At 40.9% G+C, this 20095-nt stretch overlaps 1 protein-coding gene across 1 annotated transcript in view; it reads right to left on the bottom strand.

Annotated features, from left to right (window-relative positions):
• Positions 1-18967: 18967 nt before the first annotated feature.
• FGF9 (fibroblast growth factor 9) overlaps positions 18968-20095 on the bottom strand; it is a 66953-nt gene continuing 65825 nt past the window's right edge. The window contains exon 3 of the mRNA XM_006894108.1: positions 18968-19487. Coding sequence (XP_006894170.1) covers positions 19242-19487 — 246 coding nt within the window. The 3' untranslated portion in view covers positions 18968-19241. The remainder of the gene's footprint in view (positions 19488-20095) is intronic.

The raw sequence follows: 20095 nt of genomic DNA, 5'->3' as shown, positions 1-20095 counted from the left end.
AGGCACCATGTCCAGCTGCCATGAGGGACCAGCCTTCTCCACAATCATGACCTCTGAGCAAACAAACAGGCAGCACTAACCCAGTGGGCATTTGTCCCACATTTTCAACTTCTAAGCAATCTAAGGCCCTACAGCTTAGAATTGCTGTGGTTAGGAGGGAAGGAAGGAAAGAAAGTGGCATTAGAAAGTGGTTGGGATAAATGTGAGTCTAATGATCCAGCTGGACTGGATCTGAAACCTCTACTTCAGTGGGGTCAGATGCATGGGCAGGTGACCAGCATGCTCAAAGGAAGTTCCAAGTTCTCGAGATGACCCAGAAGGCCCAGAGGGTAGAGAAACTCCTCAGTAATGAGCAAAAGGCTAGCAGGAATAGCTGTGTAAAGAAAACTCTGGCCTAGCACAGAAGAAAGTTGAAGTGGCTAAGCCACAGGCTGTCCAGTTACACAGTCCAGCTTTATTCAGCTCTGTTTCTTCCAACTCTTCTCTACAGAAGAATAACCCATGACTGTATCTTGGCAGTGATGAGCACATCAGTAAGTCTTGGCTGTTATTATATCTATTATCATATTTTAAAAAAAACAAAAATAAATCAGAGAAGTTGATGCTTTAAAAACAAAACAAGGTGGGGGAAACACCTCCGTTTATCCATAAGTCAGTTTTTGCATAATGACCTGATCTTGAAGCCTACCCATCTTGATAAGTGAAAAGTGAGTATAATTCTAGTTTAACAGATTCTTTATCTTCAATGCTTTTGTCCTTAAGTACATATTGCTACATTATCTTTTTGCTTTCATTGTGTTAGATGAGAAATCTACTGTCATCTTTAACTTTGTTCCTCGACTTGTGCTTTCCTCTTACATCTCCTGTCTCCCTCTGCTTTATAACATTTTTGGTTATATAACTTTCTCATTGGTTGTGAGAAATTTCATTATACCGTGCCTTGGTATAGTTTGTTTTTGTGTTTTTATTGGTTTTGTTTTTAATATTCCTTATTTTAGACTTGTGTACTAGAATTTTTATCAATTTTGAATGTTTTCAATGTACACAAATTTTGTATGCAAACCAATATAATTTTTTTTATCAACAAATTCTGGCCATTATTTATTTAAATATTTTTGCCATAGAATGCCAAAAGAATAGACATGTCTGCCTCGGAGCAGTGCAACCAAGGTGCTCCTTAGAAGCAAGAACACTGAAACTGTCTCACATACTCTGAGTATGTTGTCAGGAAGTGCCATTCCTTGAAAAAAGACATCATGGTTAGAAGGGTGGAGAGTCAAAGAAGAAAGAACCACACAAGATGGATTAGCACAGTAATTATAATAATGTTGTTGTTGTTGTTGTTGTTGTTAATTGCTGTCGAGTTGTAGGCAACTCATAGTAACCCTATGAACAAAAGACCTAAACATTTGTTTAACTTTCATCGTTTCTCCAGGCTCATAGAGCTTCCAGCAACAAGCTATTTCAAAAGTGGATGCCAATTCTTCTTCCAAGTTTGTTGTAATCAGGGAGCTCCACCAAACACTGTCCACCATGGGTAACCATTATTGCATTTAACACGTCAGTTGCACTGTGTTCAGCAACCACAAGTTACCTCTATACAGCAAATGGACAGGCCAGTACTATACCAGTTAGAAGAATGCTTGATCAAACACAGTTAAAACCAGGCCTGAGGGCCACAGATTAAAATCACCCACCTTTGGCTTGGTAGCATCACTTTCTATTAGGCCAACTAAGCTCTCTCTATGTTGTTGTTGTTAATTGCCATAGCTTTCAGTAAATCAGAGACTGTGAGGATGTTGCAGAATAGGGCAGAGTCAGATCTATTCACAGAGCTGCTAGGAGTCACAGACAACTTGATGGCACTTAATAAACAACAAAATCAATTTGTCTTCTATTTTCAAATAAGTATTAACTATTCTGTTTAAAGTTGTCCTATAGTGCACTTAAAACTTTGATTTTTAAAAATTCTATTTTCTCAGTGGTTTCTGACGCCAGTGGATGAGGCTCTTTTACGCAGTCTCTGATTAGATTGCTTCCCCTCTGCCCAGCACACAGGTTGTCTCTGAACGGCCTGCGCTGCTGTGCCTGGTACCTCGCCTCCTTTGGTTCCTTCATCCACATGTGTTCAGATCCCCTCTTCCTGCCCAGCCCTGAACGTGCGAGCCCCTTTCCTCTGCAAGACTCTCAGTGTCCCCTGATTTGGATCTCTCCCCCCTTGACTGTTCTGTTCACCCATGATAAGCATGCATTGGTCCCCGTTCAGTGTGTGTATATCTAGGTAAGCCTCTTCTCCCCTCAGTTTCTGGCAGGCTGACACCGACTCCTGCCAGTCTGGTGTTGGCGTAGAAACCCACAGGGTTTCTAGTGTCCAAGTTGCATCCCTAGGCCGGCCTGCCTCTGGCTGGATTCAAACCTCCCTTCCTTCAGTTAGCAGTCAGGCACACTAACTATTTGCACCACCTGCAGACTTTTTAAAGAGAAACGTAATACAGCCAGATTCGTTGCCATCGAGTTGATGACCCTACAAGACAGGGTAGAGTTGGCCCACAGCGGTTCCAATGCCTGACTGCCACATCTTCCAGGGAGCAGCGGGTGGGCTCGAACCACCTACCTTTTGTTAAGTGTACCCCTAGGAGTCCTCTTCAGACAGAGGGGCCTCATGGTGCTGCAGGCCAGAGTGAAGTACCCCGCAGGGCTCCCAGGACTGCAGCTCTTGAGGGGAGCAGACCGCCTCTTCTCTGTCCCACAGGGTAGCTCCAGGCTTTGAACTGACAGCTTCTCAGCTGAGCACTTAAACCCTAGGGCTCCTCTTTAAATATACGAAGACTATCTGTTGCTTCTCACTTACATATAATAAATATTTAGTCCTGTGAGTGTGTGTATATGCGTGTATACTAGTGTATGTTGTCTAGCCCAGAGACCTACGGCCAGTGAACCCTCTTCAGTTCGAACGAATCAGTTAAATAAAGCTTTGGGAAATTGAAAAAAAAAATTCTATTTTCTCTTTTATTTTAGATATGACTTCAAGTTCATTTATATTTTCTTCTGTAGTGTCTAAACTGCCTTAATATTATTCACTATCTTTTCATCTCATATTTTGTCATTTTCATCTATAGAAATTCTATTTTAAATTCTTTCTAGATCTCCAGTATCTATATTTAACTTTTCAAAAATATTAAATGTATCTGTAATAGCTCTTGTAATGCTTTTTAATCTGATAATTCTAATATCTTCATCTGTTGTAGGTCAGCTTTAACTAGTTGATTTTTTTTTTCTACTTAGTACATGTTCAGGGAGCATTAGTGGCTTAGTTGCAAGGAGTTGCACTGCTATCCTGAAAGCATATGGTTCAAATCCACCAACTGCTCCACAGGAGAAAAATGAACAATCTATTTCAGAGCAATTTACAGCCTCTAAAAGTTTACTGGTGAGTCAGCCAGGGGTCAGTTCTAACTTGATGGTACTTAACAGCCAACAGTTATGTTGTATTTCCCTACCTCTATGACTATCTGGTAATTTTTGTTGGATACCAGACATTGTGAATTTTACATTTATAGATGATTGATTGTCATTATTAATATTACTATAGATATTCTTGAGCTTTGTTCTGGAGCACATTTAAGTAACTTGGAAATAGTTCGATTCTTTTGAGTGTTGCTTTTAAAATATTGGCTGGACTAGGACAGTATTCAGTCTGGAGCTAATTATTTCCCATTCTGAAACAAGACCTTCATGTGTACCTTACCCAATGCCCTGTCAATCTTGAGATTCCATAGAGTGACTGATAAAAATAGGCACTAACCCAGCTCTTTTGAATGCCAAATACTGTTACTTCTCAGACTTCAGGGTGATTCTTTCCTTATAAGTAAACCCTAATCAGGTCCCAGTCTCTTTCTAGAGAGCAGTAATAATCAAATGAGTTTGTATTTTGCTCATACATTTGTCATGTGGCCCTTAATATAGTTTCTTGAGTGCACCCAGAACTATTGGGTGTGGTTGCAATTTAGATAGCTTTGTGACAAGCTGTCACGTGTTCCTGAGATAAAAACAGGCACACAAGAATTTAGAGACCTAAATGCTGAACTAAAATTACAGAAATAATCATTCATTACAAAGCATTAACAAAACAATGTGTGCTATATTACATCTTATTAACTTTGTTTGTATTTTCTTTTTCAGACACACATTTCTCTTCCAATGCAAACCAAAAAGGAAACTGTTGGGGAAAAATTTCAATCCAGTTGAATGAGAAGAAAAAAGAAAATCTGAAGAAGAAAAAAAAAAAAACACAGTCCACTATTTAAAGCACCTGGTTTTAAAGGATAGTACTCTGCTTTAAAGCACAGCCCAGTCCATTTCCCCAGGAAAAGGTTATATTTTCCATAAGGGAAACAAGAGGAAAAGCAACAAGTAGCTCTTTAGCGTAGAGTTTTCTGTAGCTCAGGATATTTAGGTCAGCGTATTCTCACAAGGAGTAGGCGTAAGGCAGATGAGTCAACACACAGTCACATTGCATATGAGAAGATATTTCAATAAAGTGGTTTCTACTTTGGAATATAATAAACATTAATAATTGTCTGCTTACATTACTAAGTCACAATGAAAAATTATCTTCAGTGTTTGTTGTTGATTGCCATCTAGTCGAACATGACTCATAGAGACCCTATGAACAAAAGACCAGAGGCTTTTCTATAAGTATCGTCATTTCTCAAAGTTCATAGAGTTTCCAGAGACATGTTGTTTAGGAAGTGGATGCCATTCCTGCTTCCAAACTTATCTTAAATGAGAAGCCCCACCAAACACCAAACCATGAGTAACTGTTACGGCATTTGACACTCCATGGCACAAGGTTCAGCATTACAGCAACCTCAAGTTACTTCAGTACAGCAAATTGATAGAAGAGTGCTGTACCAGTTAGAAGAATATTCCTTCAACATACAATAACAACTGACTTTTAAATACAAAGACCCTCCACAAGGTCTTGTTGACTAAAAACAAGAGGCGTCAATAAAAACAACCAATATAATGTGGTGGTGTTGTTGTTGTTGTTATGTGCCACTTAGTTGCCTGAACCCCATAGAGACCCTATGTACAGCAGCTCTGAATGCTGCCTTGTCCTGAGTCAGTCTCATTAATTCTGACACACCATCCACCATTGCCCCAGTTACTCTATCAATCCATCTTATCCAAGGTATTCCTCTCCTGTGCTGCCCCTCCACCCTTGTGAGCATGATGTCCTTCTCCAAGGACCAGTCTCTCCTGGCCATGTGCCCAGAGTATCTGAGACAGAACTTCAATCCTGGTCTCCAAGGAGAGACTTGGTTTAACCCTCTCTAAGACAGACCTATTTGTTTTCTTGACAGTTCATGGTATGTTCAAGACTCTTCTCCAGCACTGCAGCTCAAAGACATCAATTCTTCTGTCATCCTTAAGTCATTGTTCAGCTCTCTGATGCATAGCAAGTAATTGCAAAAACCATGGCCTGCGTTAGACGCACTTTAGTCTCTAGACTACATAGTTGCTTTTCAGCACTCTGGAGAGGTCCCTGACAGCAGATTTTCCCCACTACAATTCTGCCTTTTTATTTCCTCACTGCCAGTGTTCAAAATGTTAATTGTGGAGCCAAGCAAGCTGTAATTGCTAACAAACTCAGTCTCTTCTCCATCTGTCATGGGGCTGCCAATTGGCCGAGAGGTGAGAATCTTTGTCTTCTTAATGTTGAACTTCAATCCATATTGAAGACTACAGTCCTTGACCTTCTGCAACAAGTGCTTCAAGTCCTCTTTAGTTTCAGCAAGCAAGATTGTAACATCTGCATAACGTAGGTTGTTGACCAGTCTACCTCCAATCCTGATGCCACATTCCTCCTCATAAAGCCCAGCTTCCCGAATTATCTGCTCTGGATACAGATTTAAAAGGTATGGAGATAGGACACATCCCTAATGCACTCCTTTCCTGATTTTGAACCATGCAGTGTTTCCTTGCTGCATTCTGAGGACTGCTTCCTGGTCCAAGCATAGGTTTCGCATGAGGACAATCAAGTGTTCTGTGATACCCACTTTCCTCCAGGTTAGGCACAATTTGTTGTGATCCACAAAGTCAAATGCCTTTGCGTAGTCAATGAAACATGAATTGGCATTCCTCTGGTACTCTTTGTTTTCCGCCAAGATCCATCTGACATTGGCAATAATCCTTCTAGTGCCACAACCACTTCTAAACCCAGCTTGTATTTCTGGTAGTTTTCTGTCAATGTACTGTTCCAGTCATGTTTGGATACTCAGGATTTTGTTCATGTGTGATATTAACGATATTGTTTAGTAATTTTCCACACTCTGTCAGGTCACCTTTTTTTTTTTGGAATGGGAATAAATACATGTCTCTTCCAGTCAGTTGGCCAAGGAGTTGTCCTCTAGATTTCTTGGCACAACTTGGTGAGTATATCCAGGGCAGCATCTGTTTGTTAAAATATGTCAATGGGTATTCCATCAAGTCTTCAGAGCAGCCTAAGCTTCTAAATATATTTAAACATTATTAACTTAAGACTAAAATTCAAATGCTGACCAGTTTTTAAAGGATTTTTTTAAAACTAAAAAAAAAAGAGAGAAAGCATCACTACATGCAACCCACAACAATAAAAAGAAATTTACTTATCCAAATTATAATAATTTTTGTTTTATTTTTAATTCTTCGATAGCCTGAATTCTGATATTTGACAATATAATCAAATAATGTACCTAATGTGTCCAGAGAGCTAATGTAGTAGGACATGAGAACAACTCATCTGAGATGCAATTGGTGATCTCAAGGTACAGCTGCATTATAGAGAAAAAACATACAGGGCCACATGGAACACAGAATAGATTCAAAATGGTGTTGTTACGTGCCATCAGGTCAGTTATGACTCATAGTGACCCTATGTACCCTTGACCCTGCTCTATCCTGTGCCAATCGCATTGTCTCTGACACACGTACCTCCATTACCCCAGTCACTGAATCAATCCATCTCATTGAAGGTCTTCTTCTCTTGCACTGCCCCTCCACCATCCCAACCATGACATCCCTCTCCAAGGACTGGTCTCTCCCTGCAACATGTCTCTCCCTGCAAAGTATGTCAGACAAAGCTTCAGAATCCTTGCCTCCAAGGAGCAGCCTAGTCTCAGCCTCTCTAGGATGAACCTGTTGTTCTCCTAGTAGTCCATGTTATATTCAATACTATTCTCCAGCACCACAGTTCAAAGGTATCAATTCTTCTTCTATCATTCCTGGTCATTGTCCAGCTTTCTGATGCATAACAAGTCATTGTAAAGACCATGGCCTGAATCAGGTGCACCTTAGCCTCCAGACTGGCATCTTTGTTTTTCAGTACTTTGGAGAGGTCTCTGACAGCAGACTTTCCCAAAACAATTCGTCTTTTAATTTCCTGGCTGCTTGTCCCAAGAGTGTTGAATGTGGAGTCAAGGAAACTGAAGCTATTAATCTCAATCTCTTCCCAATCGATCATGATGCTGTCAATTGGCCCAGTGATGAAAAACTTTGTTTTCTTGGTGTTGAGCTTCAATTCATATTGAAGACTGCAGTCCTTGACCTTGAGCAGCAAGTATTTCAGGTCCTCCTCAGTTTCAGCTAACAGGGTTGTGTCATCTGCATAGCACAGATGGTTGATGAGTCTTCCTCTAATCCTGATGTCACATTTATCCTCATACAACCCAGCCTCACAGATAATCTGCTCTGCATATAGATTGAAAAGTTATGGAGACAGGACACATCTCTGGAGTGCACACTTCACATTTTTGAACCATGCAGTGTTGCCTTGCTCTGTTCTGACGACTACCTCCTGTTCCAAATATAAATTCGCATACCATGATCATGTATTCTGGGATTCCCATTCTTCTCAGAGTTAGCCATGTTTGTTGTGATATACACAGTCAAATGCTTTTGCATCATCAATGAAACACAGATAGATATTCCTCTGGTACTCTCTGCTTTCTGCCAAGGCCCATCGAACATTAGCTATAATAGTCCTAGTACCACAGCGTCTTCTAAACCCAGCCTGCACTTCTGGCAGTTCTCTGATGATGTTCGTTTTCGGATAATTTTATATTTTATAATGTTCCAGTTGTTTTTGGATAATTTTCCACAGACTCTTGCTTGCATGTGATATCAATGATACTGTACAATAATTTCCATACTCTTTCAGGTAACCTTTCTTTGGAATTGGAACAAAAATAGTTCTCTTCCAGTCAGTTGGCCAAGTAGGTGGTTGCCCTCTAGATTTCTTGGCACAACTTGGTGAGCACATCCAGGGAAGAGTCTGTTTGCTAAAATATGCCATCTGGTATGCTGTCAATTCCTGGGGCCTTGTTTTTGGCCAATTCTTTCAGAGCAGCTTGTTCTTATTCCTTCATCACCACAGACTCTTGCTCTTACAATTGTTTCATGAAATTCTTCTGTGTCTGCCAATTTCTTTTGGTACAATGACTCTGTATACTCCTTCCATCTTCTTTTGATGCTTCCTGTATCATGTAATATTCTGTTCAAAGCATTCTTAGGTATTGCAACTTGAGGCTTGAATTTGTTCTTCAGTTCCTTGAGTTTAAGAAATGCTGAAAAAGTTCGATCCCTTTGATTTTCTGACTCCAGCTCTTTGCACATTTCACTATAATGCTTTACTTTGTCCTGCCCTTTGGAATCTTCTGTTCAGCTCCTTAATTTCTTGATTTCTTTCCTTTGCTTTGGCTTCTCAATGCTTTAGTACAATATTCAGAGTCTCTTCTAACATTCATCGTGGTCTTTTCTTCCTCCTCTGTCTTTGTAATGAAGCCCTGCATTCTTCCTGGATGATATGCTTGATATCCTCCCACAGCTCATCTTGTCTGAGTTGATTTCAATTTCTAGTCATCCTATAGAACTGAACAGAGTAAATCTGCCCAGAGAGTTTCCAAAGTTTTAATCTTTACAGAGCAAACTGTCTCACCTTTCTCTCAAGGAGCAGTTGCTGGGTTCAAACCACCAACCTTTTGTAACCACTGTATCACCGGAGTAGGACTGGAACAATGAAAGCTGATCAGGCTCAGGTATGTGGTCTATGAGATACTAGACAACATTTCCAGGTTAATTCATGTGTGTACTTCAACTGAAATTGATGTTACAACAACACAACTCTTCTATTCAACAACCTTTAAAAGGCTCCTTTCAAAGATATTCTGCACTGGGGTAAGCATGCAGGCTCTTTGAAGAGAATAGCAGAGCTCAGCAAGCTTACATAGGAGACATGCCAGGAGGAAGAACCAGGAAGCATATACATAGAAGTATTAGATTAACCACAAAATTTAAAGTTGCTTCTTTGGAGAGGATCATCAGAAGTCATGGTCTGATTTCTAGTTTTGTATCTGTTACTGAAAAGTCAGTCATAACCCTTGTCTCAGTCTAAATGGCATCCTCCAGGCCAGAGGAGCAGCCACACGGCAACAGTGCTCAGCCTTGAGGTCTCCTCCAAGCAGGGAAGGTATCACACATGTCCTAGTGGAAAGGGACTTCATTGCCAACAGAGCTCGTTTTGAATACTGCTCTAATCCCATTAACCTTTACTTCCTGAGCCAAATTTAAGATCATACAGCATTTCTGGGGGGATTCTAAGGACAATCCCCAACACTTCGTCAGTTCTATTTACTCTGTATCTATAGCATGCATCTAAACAGATTTATTCTTTAAATACAGGATAACGAGAGAGAGGATCCCAGCGAGGGGAAGTCATGGTACCCCATTACTAGAAAAGGAAACCAAAGGAAGCCACAAGCAAGCCAGACGCTGATTAACTGCAGATTTGTAAGCCTGGTGAAGACCCACAAAGGAACAATTTTATCCCTCCAGCCAAACCCATCATGTCATCTCTCTGGTATTTAATCTATGCTTATATCTCATTTCTATTTCAATAAGCCTGGTTCCAAGGGGAAAGACGAGGCATTTTTCAACGTTTCATTGGCTCTTACACATCAGTGAGTGAGAGCTTCCCTGAGCCCTGATATACGTCACAACCCTACAATTGATGAGTTATTAGATTTTTATACCCGCTGTTTTCTTTTTTATTCCTTTAATTTTTCCAGAAGGAGAAACAAACCATTGGGGACTCCATTATGTTTCTTTCAAAAGAAAGTAATTTAATCCAAAGAGGAGCTAATCTTCCAAAAGGATGTGTATTTTAAACAGCTGCCCTACATAAAGCAAGAGGCTTTGAATGCAGAAGCTTCTAACAGTAGGGCATATAATTGCGAAAAGTTGTCCCAAATACCTTATAAAATGGGCATCCAATGTGATGGTGACTTACAAGGGTACCACTTGTTTATATTGTCACTTATCAAGAACCACTGGGGAGTTCTCGTGGTCTAGTGGGTAAGGAACTGCGCTGCCAACCCGAAGGCCATGTGGTTTGAATCCAGCAGTTGCTTCTCAGGAGAAAGACAGGCAATCTCCTCCTGTGTAATTCTATTGTCTCTGAAAACCCTCTGGAGGGTCAGCTATGGGTCGGCTCCAACATGACAGTACACCACAACAACAGCAATCAAGAACCCAGCTTGATCCCTAAGTAACAAGATCAGAATTTAAGCTATGCAAAGGCAGATTTTGTCTTTTCTGTTTATCACCACCTCCCCAGTATCCTTCCATGCCACTAGCACATTTGTTGTATCCATACTTCTTGAAAGAACCACCTGGATATTTTAAATATGATGTTCTAGTTCCACCTCTTTTCTTATTGTACATCTTAATTGTCATGCTGTAGATTTTGCCTATGACATGAGGCAAATGTAAGGAAAGAACTGAAATGGGGTAACATATATGCAAGGAGTCTTTGCCAACAGAGACATCAGAGGTTCAAGTCCACCCAGCCAAAACTCAAAAGACAGGTCTAGCAATCTACTTCTGGAAAACTAGCTTTTGATAAGCCCAGTGGAGCCCCGTTGTACTCCGGCACATATGAGGTCACTTGGAGTCACGGCTAACTCAGTGGTGGCTGGCTTTGGTTCATCGCCACAAAAGCAGTAAGGACATGTTCCTCTGGGTAGAAATCTGGAGTAACAGAACATCCCAAACGTGGTCACAGATTCAAGGCCACAGCTGGTCAGACTCAAGAACTGTGTTCTGATCACCTCCACCAAGCCTCATCTCACCTCCAGAGTAGAAAACCCCTCAAAAGCAATGTGTGTCCACCAGTTAACAAACACCCTAACCTCAGATGCACCAAGAGCTTTGGGGCAACTTCAGTAGGAGGCACTGTGAGCTTATAACCAGGAAAGAGCAAAGCATTTTCTCAACACATTTACAATGCCAGGAGATGTGTGGGTTCTCTTTCCTGCTGAGCCCATTCAGCTTTTGTATTTCAGTGTATCTCTCACCACCTTGGAGCCTGAGAAGTCTAAGTTGGATGCACTTCATGCTCACGGCACCAGCATCTGCCCATTCACAGCATTGATCATCACTGTGGTAGTTCTCTGTTTGGCTCTGTGCGTGCTCTCAGACTCTGTGACTGCTTTACCATTAATGCCAGCCTCAAGGGGCAAAAGGAAGGAAGAAGAGAAGGGAGCAGGGAAAAGGAAAATAGAAAAGATAGGAGGGAGAAGATAAAGAGCTGTTTGGAGAACTGCTTCTCTCTGAAATGTAACTTACAGTTAAAGTCTACCACCTTCGCAAGCTTACAGAACAGAACCAGTCTACCTCCAGCTCTCGGTGACCAGGGTGTAACTGTGCTCCACAGAATTTTCAACGGTTAGATTTTTTAGATTTTTTGGGAAGTAGATCAGCAGGCTGTTCATCAAACACACTTCTGGAGAGTTGGGTCTCCATCCTCTAAACATCCAGTCAGCTGCCAGGCATGGACCTCCCAGGAACACCACAGAGGAGAAATCTCACCAAAGTGCTATTCACCAGCCCTGTGCATATGCATACACTAGACACCAGAGGCGATGGCCCAGTGAAGCTTACAGAATATTTTATAGTTATATAAGTAAATAAATAAAAATGTTCCGAAATCTGCATGAGTTTCTTTAAAAATAAGGTTTTTCCAGGCTAGAACATGAATATTGCAACACTTGGTGTTACCCTGTATAAGGAAGCTAAGGCCAATCGCTCATCTCTGAGTATTCTCACTGCACAACTTTTAACTCTTTAGTTCCTGCCATCAAATTGTCCTAGCTAAGTCCCCTAATGGCAAGATGAATCATAACCAAAATGACAAAACCACTTAAAAGGACCTTCAGAAGGAGAGAGCAAAAAACTAAGACTATGGCTAATGTACATACAAATATTCTAAACCAATATTTAATTCCAAGGTGGTTTCTGAACTATAAACTGAAAATGGTTGGAGGATAATGAGAAATCTGTATAAGAGTTTCATCTTTTATTATTAACCAAAGCATCAAAGATGCTTCTCTTCTGGTCTCTTGTGATCTTCGCAATGAAGGTCGAGTCTTAGAATCTGAGTCGGTTTATCAGCTGGTGATAAAAGTCATCCATGTTGTTGTTATGTGCCGTTGAGTCGCTTGCGACTCATAGTGACCTAATGTACAACAGCCCTAAACCCTGCTCTATCCTGTGCCAATCTCATTGTCTCCAATACATCCATCCCGATTACCCCAGTCACTGAATCAATCCATCTCCTAGAGGGCCTTCCCCTCCTGCACTGTCCCTCCACCCTCCCAAGCATGATGTCCTTCTCCAAGGACCGGTCTCTCCTTACAACATGACCAAAGTATGTCAGACGAAGCCTCAGAATCCTTGCCTCCAAGAAGCAACCTGGTTTAACCCTCTCCAGGATGAATCTGTTTGTTTTCTTAGCAGTCCATGGCACCCTCAGCACTCTTCTCCAACACCAAATCTCAAAGGTATCAATTCTCCTTCTATCCTCCTTAGTCATTGTCCAACTCTCTGATGCATAACAAGTGATTGCAAAGACCATAGCCTGTATCAGATGCACCTTAGTCTCCAGAGAGATACCGTTGCTCTTTAGTACTTTAGAGAGGTCCGTAACATCAGACTTTCCCATGGCAATACGTCTTTCACTTTCCTGGCTGCTGGTGCCAAGAGTGTTGATTGTGGAGCCAAGCCGACTAAAGCTGTGAACAATCTCAATCTCTTCACCATCCATCCTGATGCTGCCAATTGGTCCAGTGGTGAGAATCTTTGTCTTCTTGACATTGAGCCTCAATCCATATTGAAGGCTACAGTGCTTGACCTTCTGCAGCAAGCGCTTCAGGTCCTCCTCAGTTTCAGCAAGCAGGTTTGTGCATCTGCATAACGCAGATTGTTGATAGATCTTCCACCAATCCTGACCCCACATTTCTCCTCATAGAGCCCGCCTTCCAGATGATCTGCTCTGCATACATGTTGAAAAGGTATGGAGACAGGACACATCCCTGGCGTATGCCCTTCCCAATTTTGAACCATGCAGTGTTTCCTTGTTCTGGTCTGATGACTGCCTCTTGGTTCAGGTATAGGTTTGGCATTAGCACTATCAAGTGTTCTGGGATTCCCATTCTCAGAGTCAGCCATAGCTTGTTGTGATCCACACAGTCAAACGCCTTTGCATAGTCAATGAAGCACAGATAGACATTCCTCTGGTACTCCTTGCTTTTAGCCAAGATCCATCTAACATTACCTACAGTGTCCCTAGTACCACAATGTAAGCCATCCATAGAAGCAAGAAAAAGAATGCACATCACAATCATTGTTCGCCTTCTTCCTGTAGAAAAGTACAGGAGAGAGTCTGTTTCTTATCTCTCTGTGTCCCTCCCTGGTCAAGAAAAGGTTACATCAAAATGCCTCCTGAAGACCACAAAGCCTTCAGGGATTGAAAGTGAGTCATCATTCCACGCATTTACAACCACATCTTGGTGACCAGAGTCAATCCTACAAAACTGAATCCCTGACACTTGATGTGTTTGGTTGTGGTATTAGAGTACTGAGTTTAGTAACTGAGGTTATGGGGGCAGGTGTGTCAGAGGCAGTGAACAGCCAAAAGAACAGGTACGTGTTGGAGAAAGTGCACCCAAAGTGCTCCTTAGAGACAAGGATGCTGAGGCTTCCTCTCACATGCTTTGGGCATGTTGTCAGCAGGGGCTAGCCATTAGAGAGGGTCATTATGCTTGGAAAAGTGGAAGGTCAGCAAAAAAAAGAGGAAGCTCTACAAGAGACAGATTGACCTAGTGACTGTGGCAATGGGCAAGTATGTCAGAGATGAAGAGAATGGTATAAGACAGGACAGGGCTGAGAACTGTTGTTCATAAGGTCACTGTGAGTCCTAATCTGCTTGATGGCATCTAACAACAACAACAGGACATATACTGAAGGGTGTAAGCACAGCTTAGTCTTATAAGTGATTAACACTCCACATTTCTAACAGAGCAATGAAACACTGCATGGCTCATAATCAGGAAAAGAGTGCATGAAGAATTCATCCTGTTTCCATGCATTTTCAATCTACATGCAGAACACATCATTAGGGAGGCTGGATTTTATGAGGAGGAATGTGGCTTTGGGATTGGAGAAAGATTCATCAATAGCTTGTATTATACAGATAACACAACCTTGCTTGAAAAAATTGAAGCATTTGCTGCAAAAGGTCAAGGACTTCAGCCTTCAGTATGGATTGAAGCTCAGCATTAAGAAGACAAAGATTCTCACCTCTGGGCCAATGGGCAAAGCTGTGATAGATGGAGAAGAGATAGCAATTGTTCACAATTTCCCTTTGCTCACCAACACTCTTGGCACCAGCAGTTAGGAAATCAAAAGACAAATTGTATTGGGAAAATCTGCTGTCAAGGACCTCTCCAGAGTGCTAAAGAGCAGTGATGTCAGTCTAGACACTAAAACGTGCCTGACCCAGCCCATGGTCTTCACAATTACTTGCTATGCATCAGAGAAGTAGGCAAGGACTAAGGATGATAGAAGAAGAATCAAGGCTTTGAGTTATAGTGCTAGAGAAATTGAACATACCATAGACTTTCAAGAGAACAAACGGGTCTGTCCTAGAGAGACTGAAACCAAATTGTGCCTTGGAGGTAAGGATTTTGAAGCTCTGTCTCACATACTTTGGGCATGTTGCCAGGAAGAACCAGTTCTTGGAGGACATCATGCTTGGAAGGATGGAGAGACAGCACAGGAGAGGAAGACCCCGATGAGATGGATTGACAGAGTAACTGAGGTTATGGGGGCAGGTGTGTCAGAGGCAGTGAGACTGGCTAGGACAGAGCAGGGTTCAGAGCTATAAGGGGTCATTATGTGTCCCAGTCAACTTGACAGCACGTAACAACAACACATCAACACCTACTCTTCACTTATCAACTATCTCACTATCTAACATTTTGCACTTATGACAATAGTGAAGTATTTGCTATTAATGATGTACATCTGATAATGAACACTGCCACGTGAAATGAGGGTAACCATAATGGTTAAGGTTATGTGTCAGCTTGGCTGGGCCATGATTCTCAGTGTTTGGCAGCACTGATGTAATTCAGTCGTTATGTAACGACATAGTCCCCCCCTCCATTCTCAGCTAACAACACCAATTTTCATGTAACAACCTGATTTTTAGAATCTACCCATGTCAGTGAGTGAGGAGTGGGTGTGTATCTTTAAAATCTAACTGGCATGCCCTAAATCCCCCAGTATTTAATTAATTACTCTTTAATGTAAGTGACCAGGTGTAGCAGACACATCTAAATTTGGCACATTTCAAGGTCAAGTGACACAGCAAACAGAATCTGACCTCAGATTATACTCCTTTGTCTATCTACCCACCCAAGTAAATGTGCACGCACACACACAGAGTTCTGCTTGTTGCGAGTTCATAAATCTTCATCCCAGATTACTTGCTTCTTCATCAAGTGCTTACAGAAACGACATCTGGATGATTCTGTTCCTCCCCCCCTCCATCTGCCAACCCCCCCAAATCCCCTCAACACACATGCAACAGCTGTAAGAGCAAGGAGAACATGTTTTTTAAATTCCATTGGTTCATGTAGGCACATCATCTGAAGCAGCTCCAAAATGGACATCAAGTAAAAAATACCAGTTTTCAAAAGTCTGTAATTCTGTATTTACACAAATTACATAATCGTGTATGTATTTACATACAATTACAGATTATCAAGTAAATCACACAAGGTCGTAGTGTTGATGAGATGAAGTAGAAGGAAAACACTGTAAACTGAAGTCATTTGTTTCTCTACAGAACAGGACCTGGCAGGGCAGGGTCCCCAACACTGACCTGGCCTGGCTTTCAACACTGCTTGGGGACACTTAGGTGACAGATGGGAGGGTGGTTCAGTTGGGCCCCAGTAAATCTCTGACTGAAATGTAAGTGTTGGCATGAGCCAGGTAATGATTTAGCTGCAAAGGATGTGACAATCTGCCCCTGGGCCTTCAGCAGGTCAGGCGACAATTACTAGGGTTTGTGGTCTCTTCAGAACTAAATGCAAACCTCGGAGCGTCAGGGAAAACATACTCCTTGTCCTGCCCCACAGGGCACTACTCATACTGGACCCTGGGCCATCTATTCTCAGGATAATGCCTATTTACATAAATTGCATAAGTCAGTATTTATTTATTTACAGACCATTGCATTTTATTGTATCAATTGTCAAGAGTATATAACATTTTTCTTTTCTTTTTTTATTTTTTAAAAAAGTACCAAAACAAAAAGAACTCTGAAAGCAGACATTAAAGTGACATTCTTTTAAGAATGCATGGAGACTGTCTTTTTAACAATTTTTTTTCTTTTATGCTGATTATCTAGCTTCTCAGACTACTGTTAGGTGACTTTCAGCTCTCTTCTGAAATTCATTTCTTCCATGCTAAATATCATTATCTATAACATATCTATATCATATTCTAAAAACCTGATTCTTCCCTGTGGTCAAATGTTTCATGTCTTTCAGCCACCTCCCCAAAAATAATAATAATAATCCTTATTATTATTAAATGTTTTTTTGAAAATTGAAAATGTGAATCTGTGCACATTTCAGCAGCAACAAAGGGTTAAATAATAAATACGAATACTACTGGTTAGAATTAAAAGTGTTTCTGTTCAGAAAAATTTTTTTTAAATCCCAAGAAAATAAGTGAAGAAGACAGTCATATCTTTCCCACAAATCAGCTATTTTACATTGCTCTTAGCTGCTCCTCTAAAAAGGTATCTTAAATTCAAAATGTTAGATGTCTTTTTCCCTTCTTGCCCGTCAGCTAGAGGGCGCTGTGACACACCCCGCCTTAGACGACTGAAAGATTCCGTGTGCTCACGACTAAAATTATGTGTCTCCCTCATAACAGCCTCAATTTGTCAGTGACATACTTTTACTTTTTATAGAGAATGTGCACCAGAGCAAAACAAAGTAAAAATATTAAATTCTAAAATTCGTGGTCTGTGTCCCAAAACATTCTTTCACTGTCACTTTCTGTTCCCCAGTCTAAATGGGGTAGACAGTGTCCTAAGTGGTATGAGACTTTGTTATAAATTCCTTTTTCTTAAATATTGCTCTAAGAATTTGGCTCTTTTCTCCTTAGTATATAATAAGAAATAATCTCCCTTGCCCAAGGACAAGTCCTAAAATTATTGCTACTAAAGAAATGTGTATTCTCTGCTTTCCAGCATAAAATGTTATAAAAGTCTTGTAAAAGATATTCTATATAGTAAGCTCCCCTCTAAAAAATTTGAGCGCTTATGAAGACCATTTTCTCTTTTTTAGAAAAACAAAACACAGTCAACAAGTATAATACTTTCCCCCTCATTGTCATTATTGATAAAGATTTATTAGTTTCATTCTGTAAGTTTTACCTTAAGGGTGCTATTACCATGTATTATGACAGTTCACACTGAAAGCAATTTTCTATAAAAGATGTTACAATGACCCCTATGAGACTTGTATAATTTCATATCTGATAACCAAGTGCACAAATAAAAGTATACAAGAATGATCCTGTAAATCTGATCCTTGGCCCTTAAAAAAAAAAAATCAGTGCTATGTAAGCTTTTTTTTTCTTTTCCTTTTCTTGAGAACTCTAAATTAGTACAATGTCTGATGTCAGTCCTGTTGTTCTGGAGCTCAGCTGAAATAAAAGCAGATATCATTTAGCTTTGGTATATTCTGCGATAGATTTCAACAAGTAGGCTATATACCAACCCTTAGTGTTTCCATAACCATGAAGTTACAACGATGGAGTGAGTCACTGAATGAGAGAGGAAATATTACAGACACAGAATAAAAGTTCAAGACCCAGTTTATCTTTAATCCTCTGGGGTAAGCTATGAAACAAGCAGTCTGGAGAGTGAGAACTCAGTGTCGTGAGAGATGTGCATACGTTTACAATAAGATGGGCACGGAGTCGATTGTCACCTTGAGTACATTTAGGGTCATTAGAGTTTCTCTTATCCATGCACTGTTATATTTACTTGCATGAATTCACCACAGGTTCATAGCAGACTTTGCCATTTAATGCTTACAGAGCCTAAAGCTTCCAAAATGCCTATCTGGCCTGTACATATTTCATTAAAAATAAACTCTATATAATAAATAAATATATAAAATAAATAAAATGTTGCCTTTGGAATTTCTATAAATAAATTTAACATTTTTCCTTTCTTTTTTTTCATTTTATTTTTTTTTCTTTTACTAAGAGGTCTTTGCTTTAAAGTTCACTGGGACTGACACCAGTGAGAAGTAACTGGAAAATTTAAAAAAAAATTATTTTTTTAAGTAAGACTGCATCTTCCATGCCTTTTGAAAATGCAGTACACCCCTGCTCAGGCCACCAGCCAAAAATCCTGATGAGTGGAAGTATGGCAGCTATGCTGACACAGGATGAAGGACAACGGATCAAAAATTTAAAAGCGTGTCTATTCCCCAGCATGCATCTCTGCCTTCTCCTCCTCTCCATTCTCCCTCCCCTTGCTCCCCATCCACTTGCGCCCTCTCACACCCTCCCACTCAGTCTCTGCCCTCCACTCCTTCCACAACAAATCAAGCAAGTGGGCAGGGGCAACCCTCTAAGAGGACCAGCCGTTAAGAGCAGAACAAAATCAGCATGTTCGATCCAAGCTTCCATCATACATTATGCATGCGACAAAGTTTGGCCACAGTGGAGCTGATGTGATGGCACAGCTACTCAATGGGAACCCACCGCGTGAAACCTTTAGAGTGGTTACTTTTTTTTTTTTTTTAAGGGCTCAAGTGAAGAAACTGTCTTTGTCAACTTTGGCTTAGAATATCCTTATATAGTTCAGGGACTTTGTCCGGGTCCACTGGTCTAGGTAAAAAATGGGTAAATTTTTGATGCCGTTTAGTCCTAGTCCCTTCTCTTGGGGTTCCATCTTTATTTAATGCGACGTAGTAGCGTCTTCCAGTGTCCACATGCTTGTACAGATTCGAGGAGTAGGTGTTATACCAGTTCTCTTCAAACTGTTCTCTGAACACACACTCTTGGGTTAATTTTTCCTGTGAAAAGAAAACAGAGGTTGAGTACATTGTAAAGCGAGTGACTTAGAGCCCCTAATAGAACATGCCATTGTGACATTGTCTAGCCTCTGAGAAAATACTGATTTCCACCCAATTTACATCAGTTGCTATAAACTTGGTTTCATTCTCATTTCTCACTCACCAGGACTCAAGCACAAAAGACTCCAATGTTTTCTAGGTAAAGAGGAGGCAGGGGAACAGCCATTGCTTTCACTTCCAAGTCTGTTCAACCCACATGCCAGTTACCTGAATGAGACAGAGACCAGGCAAGCGATGGCCATTCTCGTCTCCATTATGGCAACAGGGTGGCAAATGTCCTGGAAGGTACTAGACCCCCAGGGCTCCCAGGGAGTGGAAGCACTGACTAAAGCCAGAGTTCAGACTCTTTAAAAGTGAGAGTTTTTAAAGCCAGAGTTGCTTCTTTAGTATGTATATTTTAACGAGGCACACAAACCCATTTAGGAGGTGTGAGGATGTCAAGAGCTCGGCTACTCAGGATACAAGATCAACATACAAAAATCAGTTGGCTTTCTCTACCGTGACAAAAAGAATACAGAGCCAGAACTAAGAGAAACAATACCTTTCAC

The sequence above is a fragment of the Elephantulus edwardii genome, unplaced genomic scaffold, assembly GCF_000299155.1.
Source record: "Elephantulus edwardii isolate Elephantulus edwardi_28Jun2011 unplaced genomic scaffold, EleEdw1.0 scaffold00135, whole genome shotgun sequence".
Classification (NCBI taxonomy): domain Eukaryota; kingdom Metazoa; phylum Chordata; class Mammalia; order Macroscelidea; family Macroscelididae; genus Elephantulus; species Elephantulus edwardii.
Note: the sequence above shows the minus strand (reverse complement) of the source record. Positions and strands in the feature narration are given on the sequence as shown.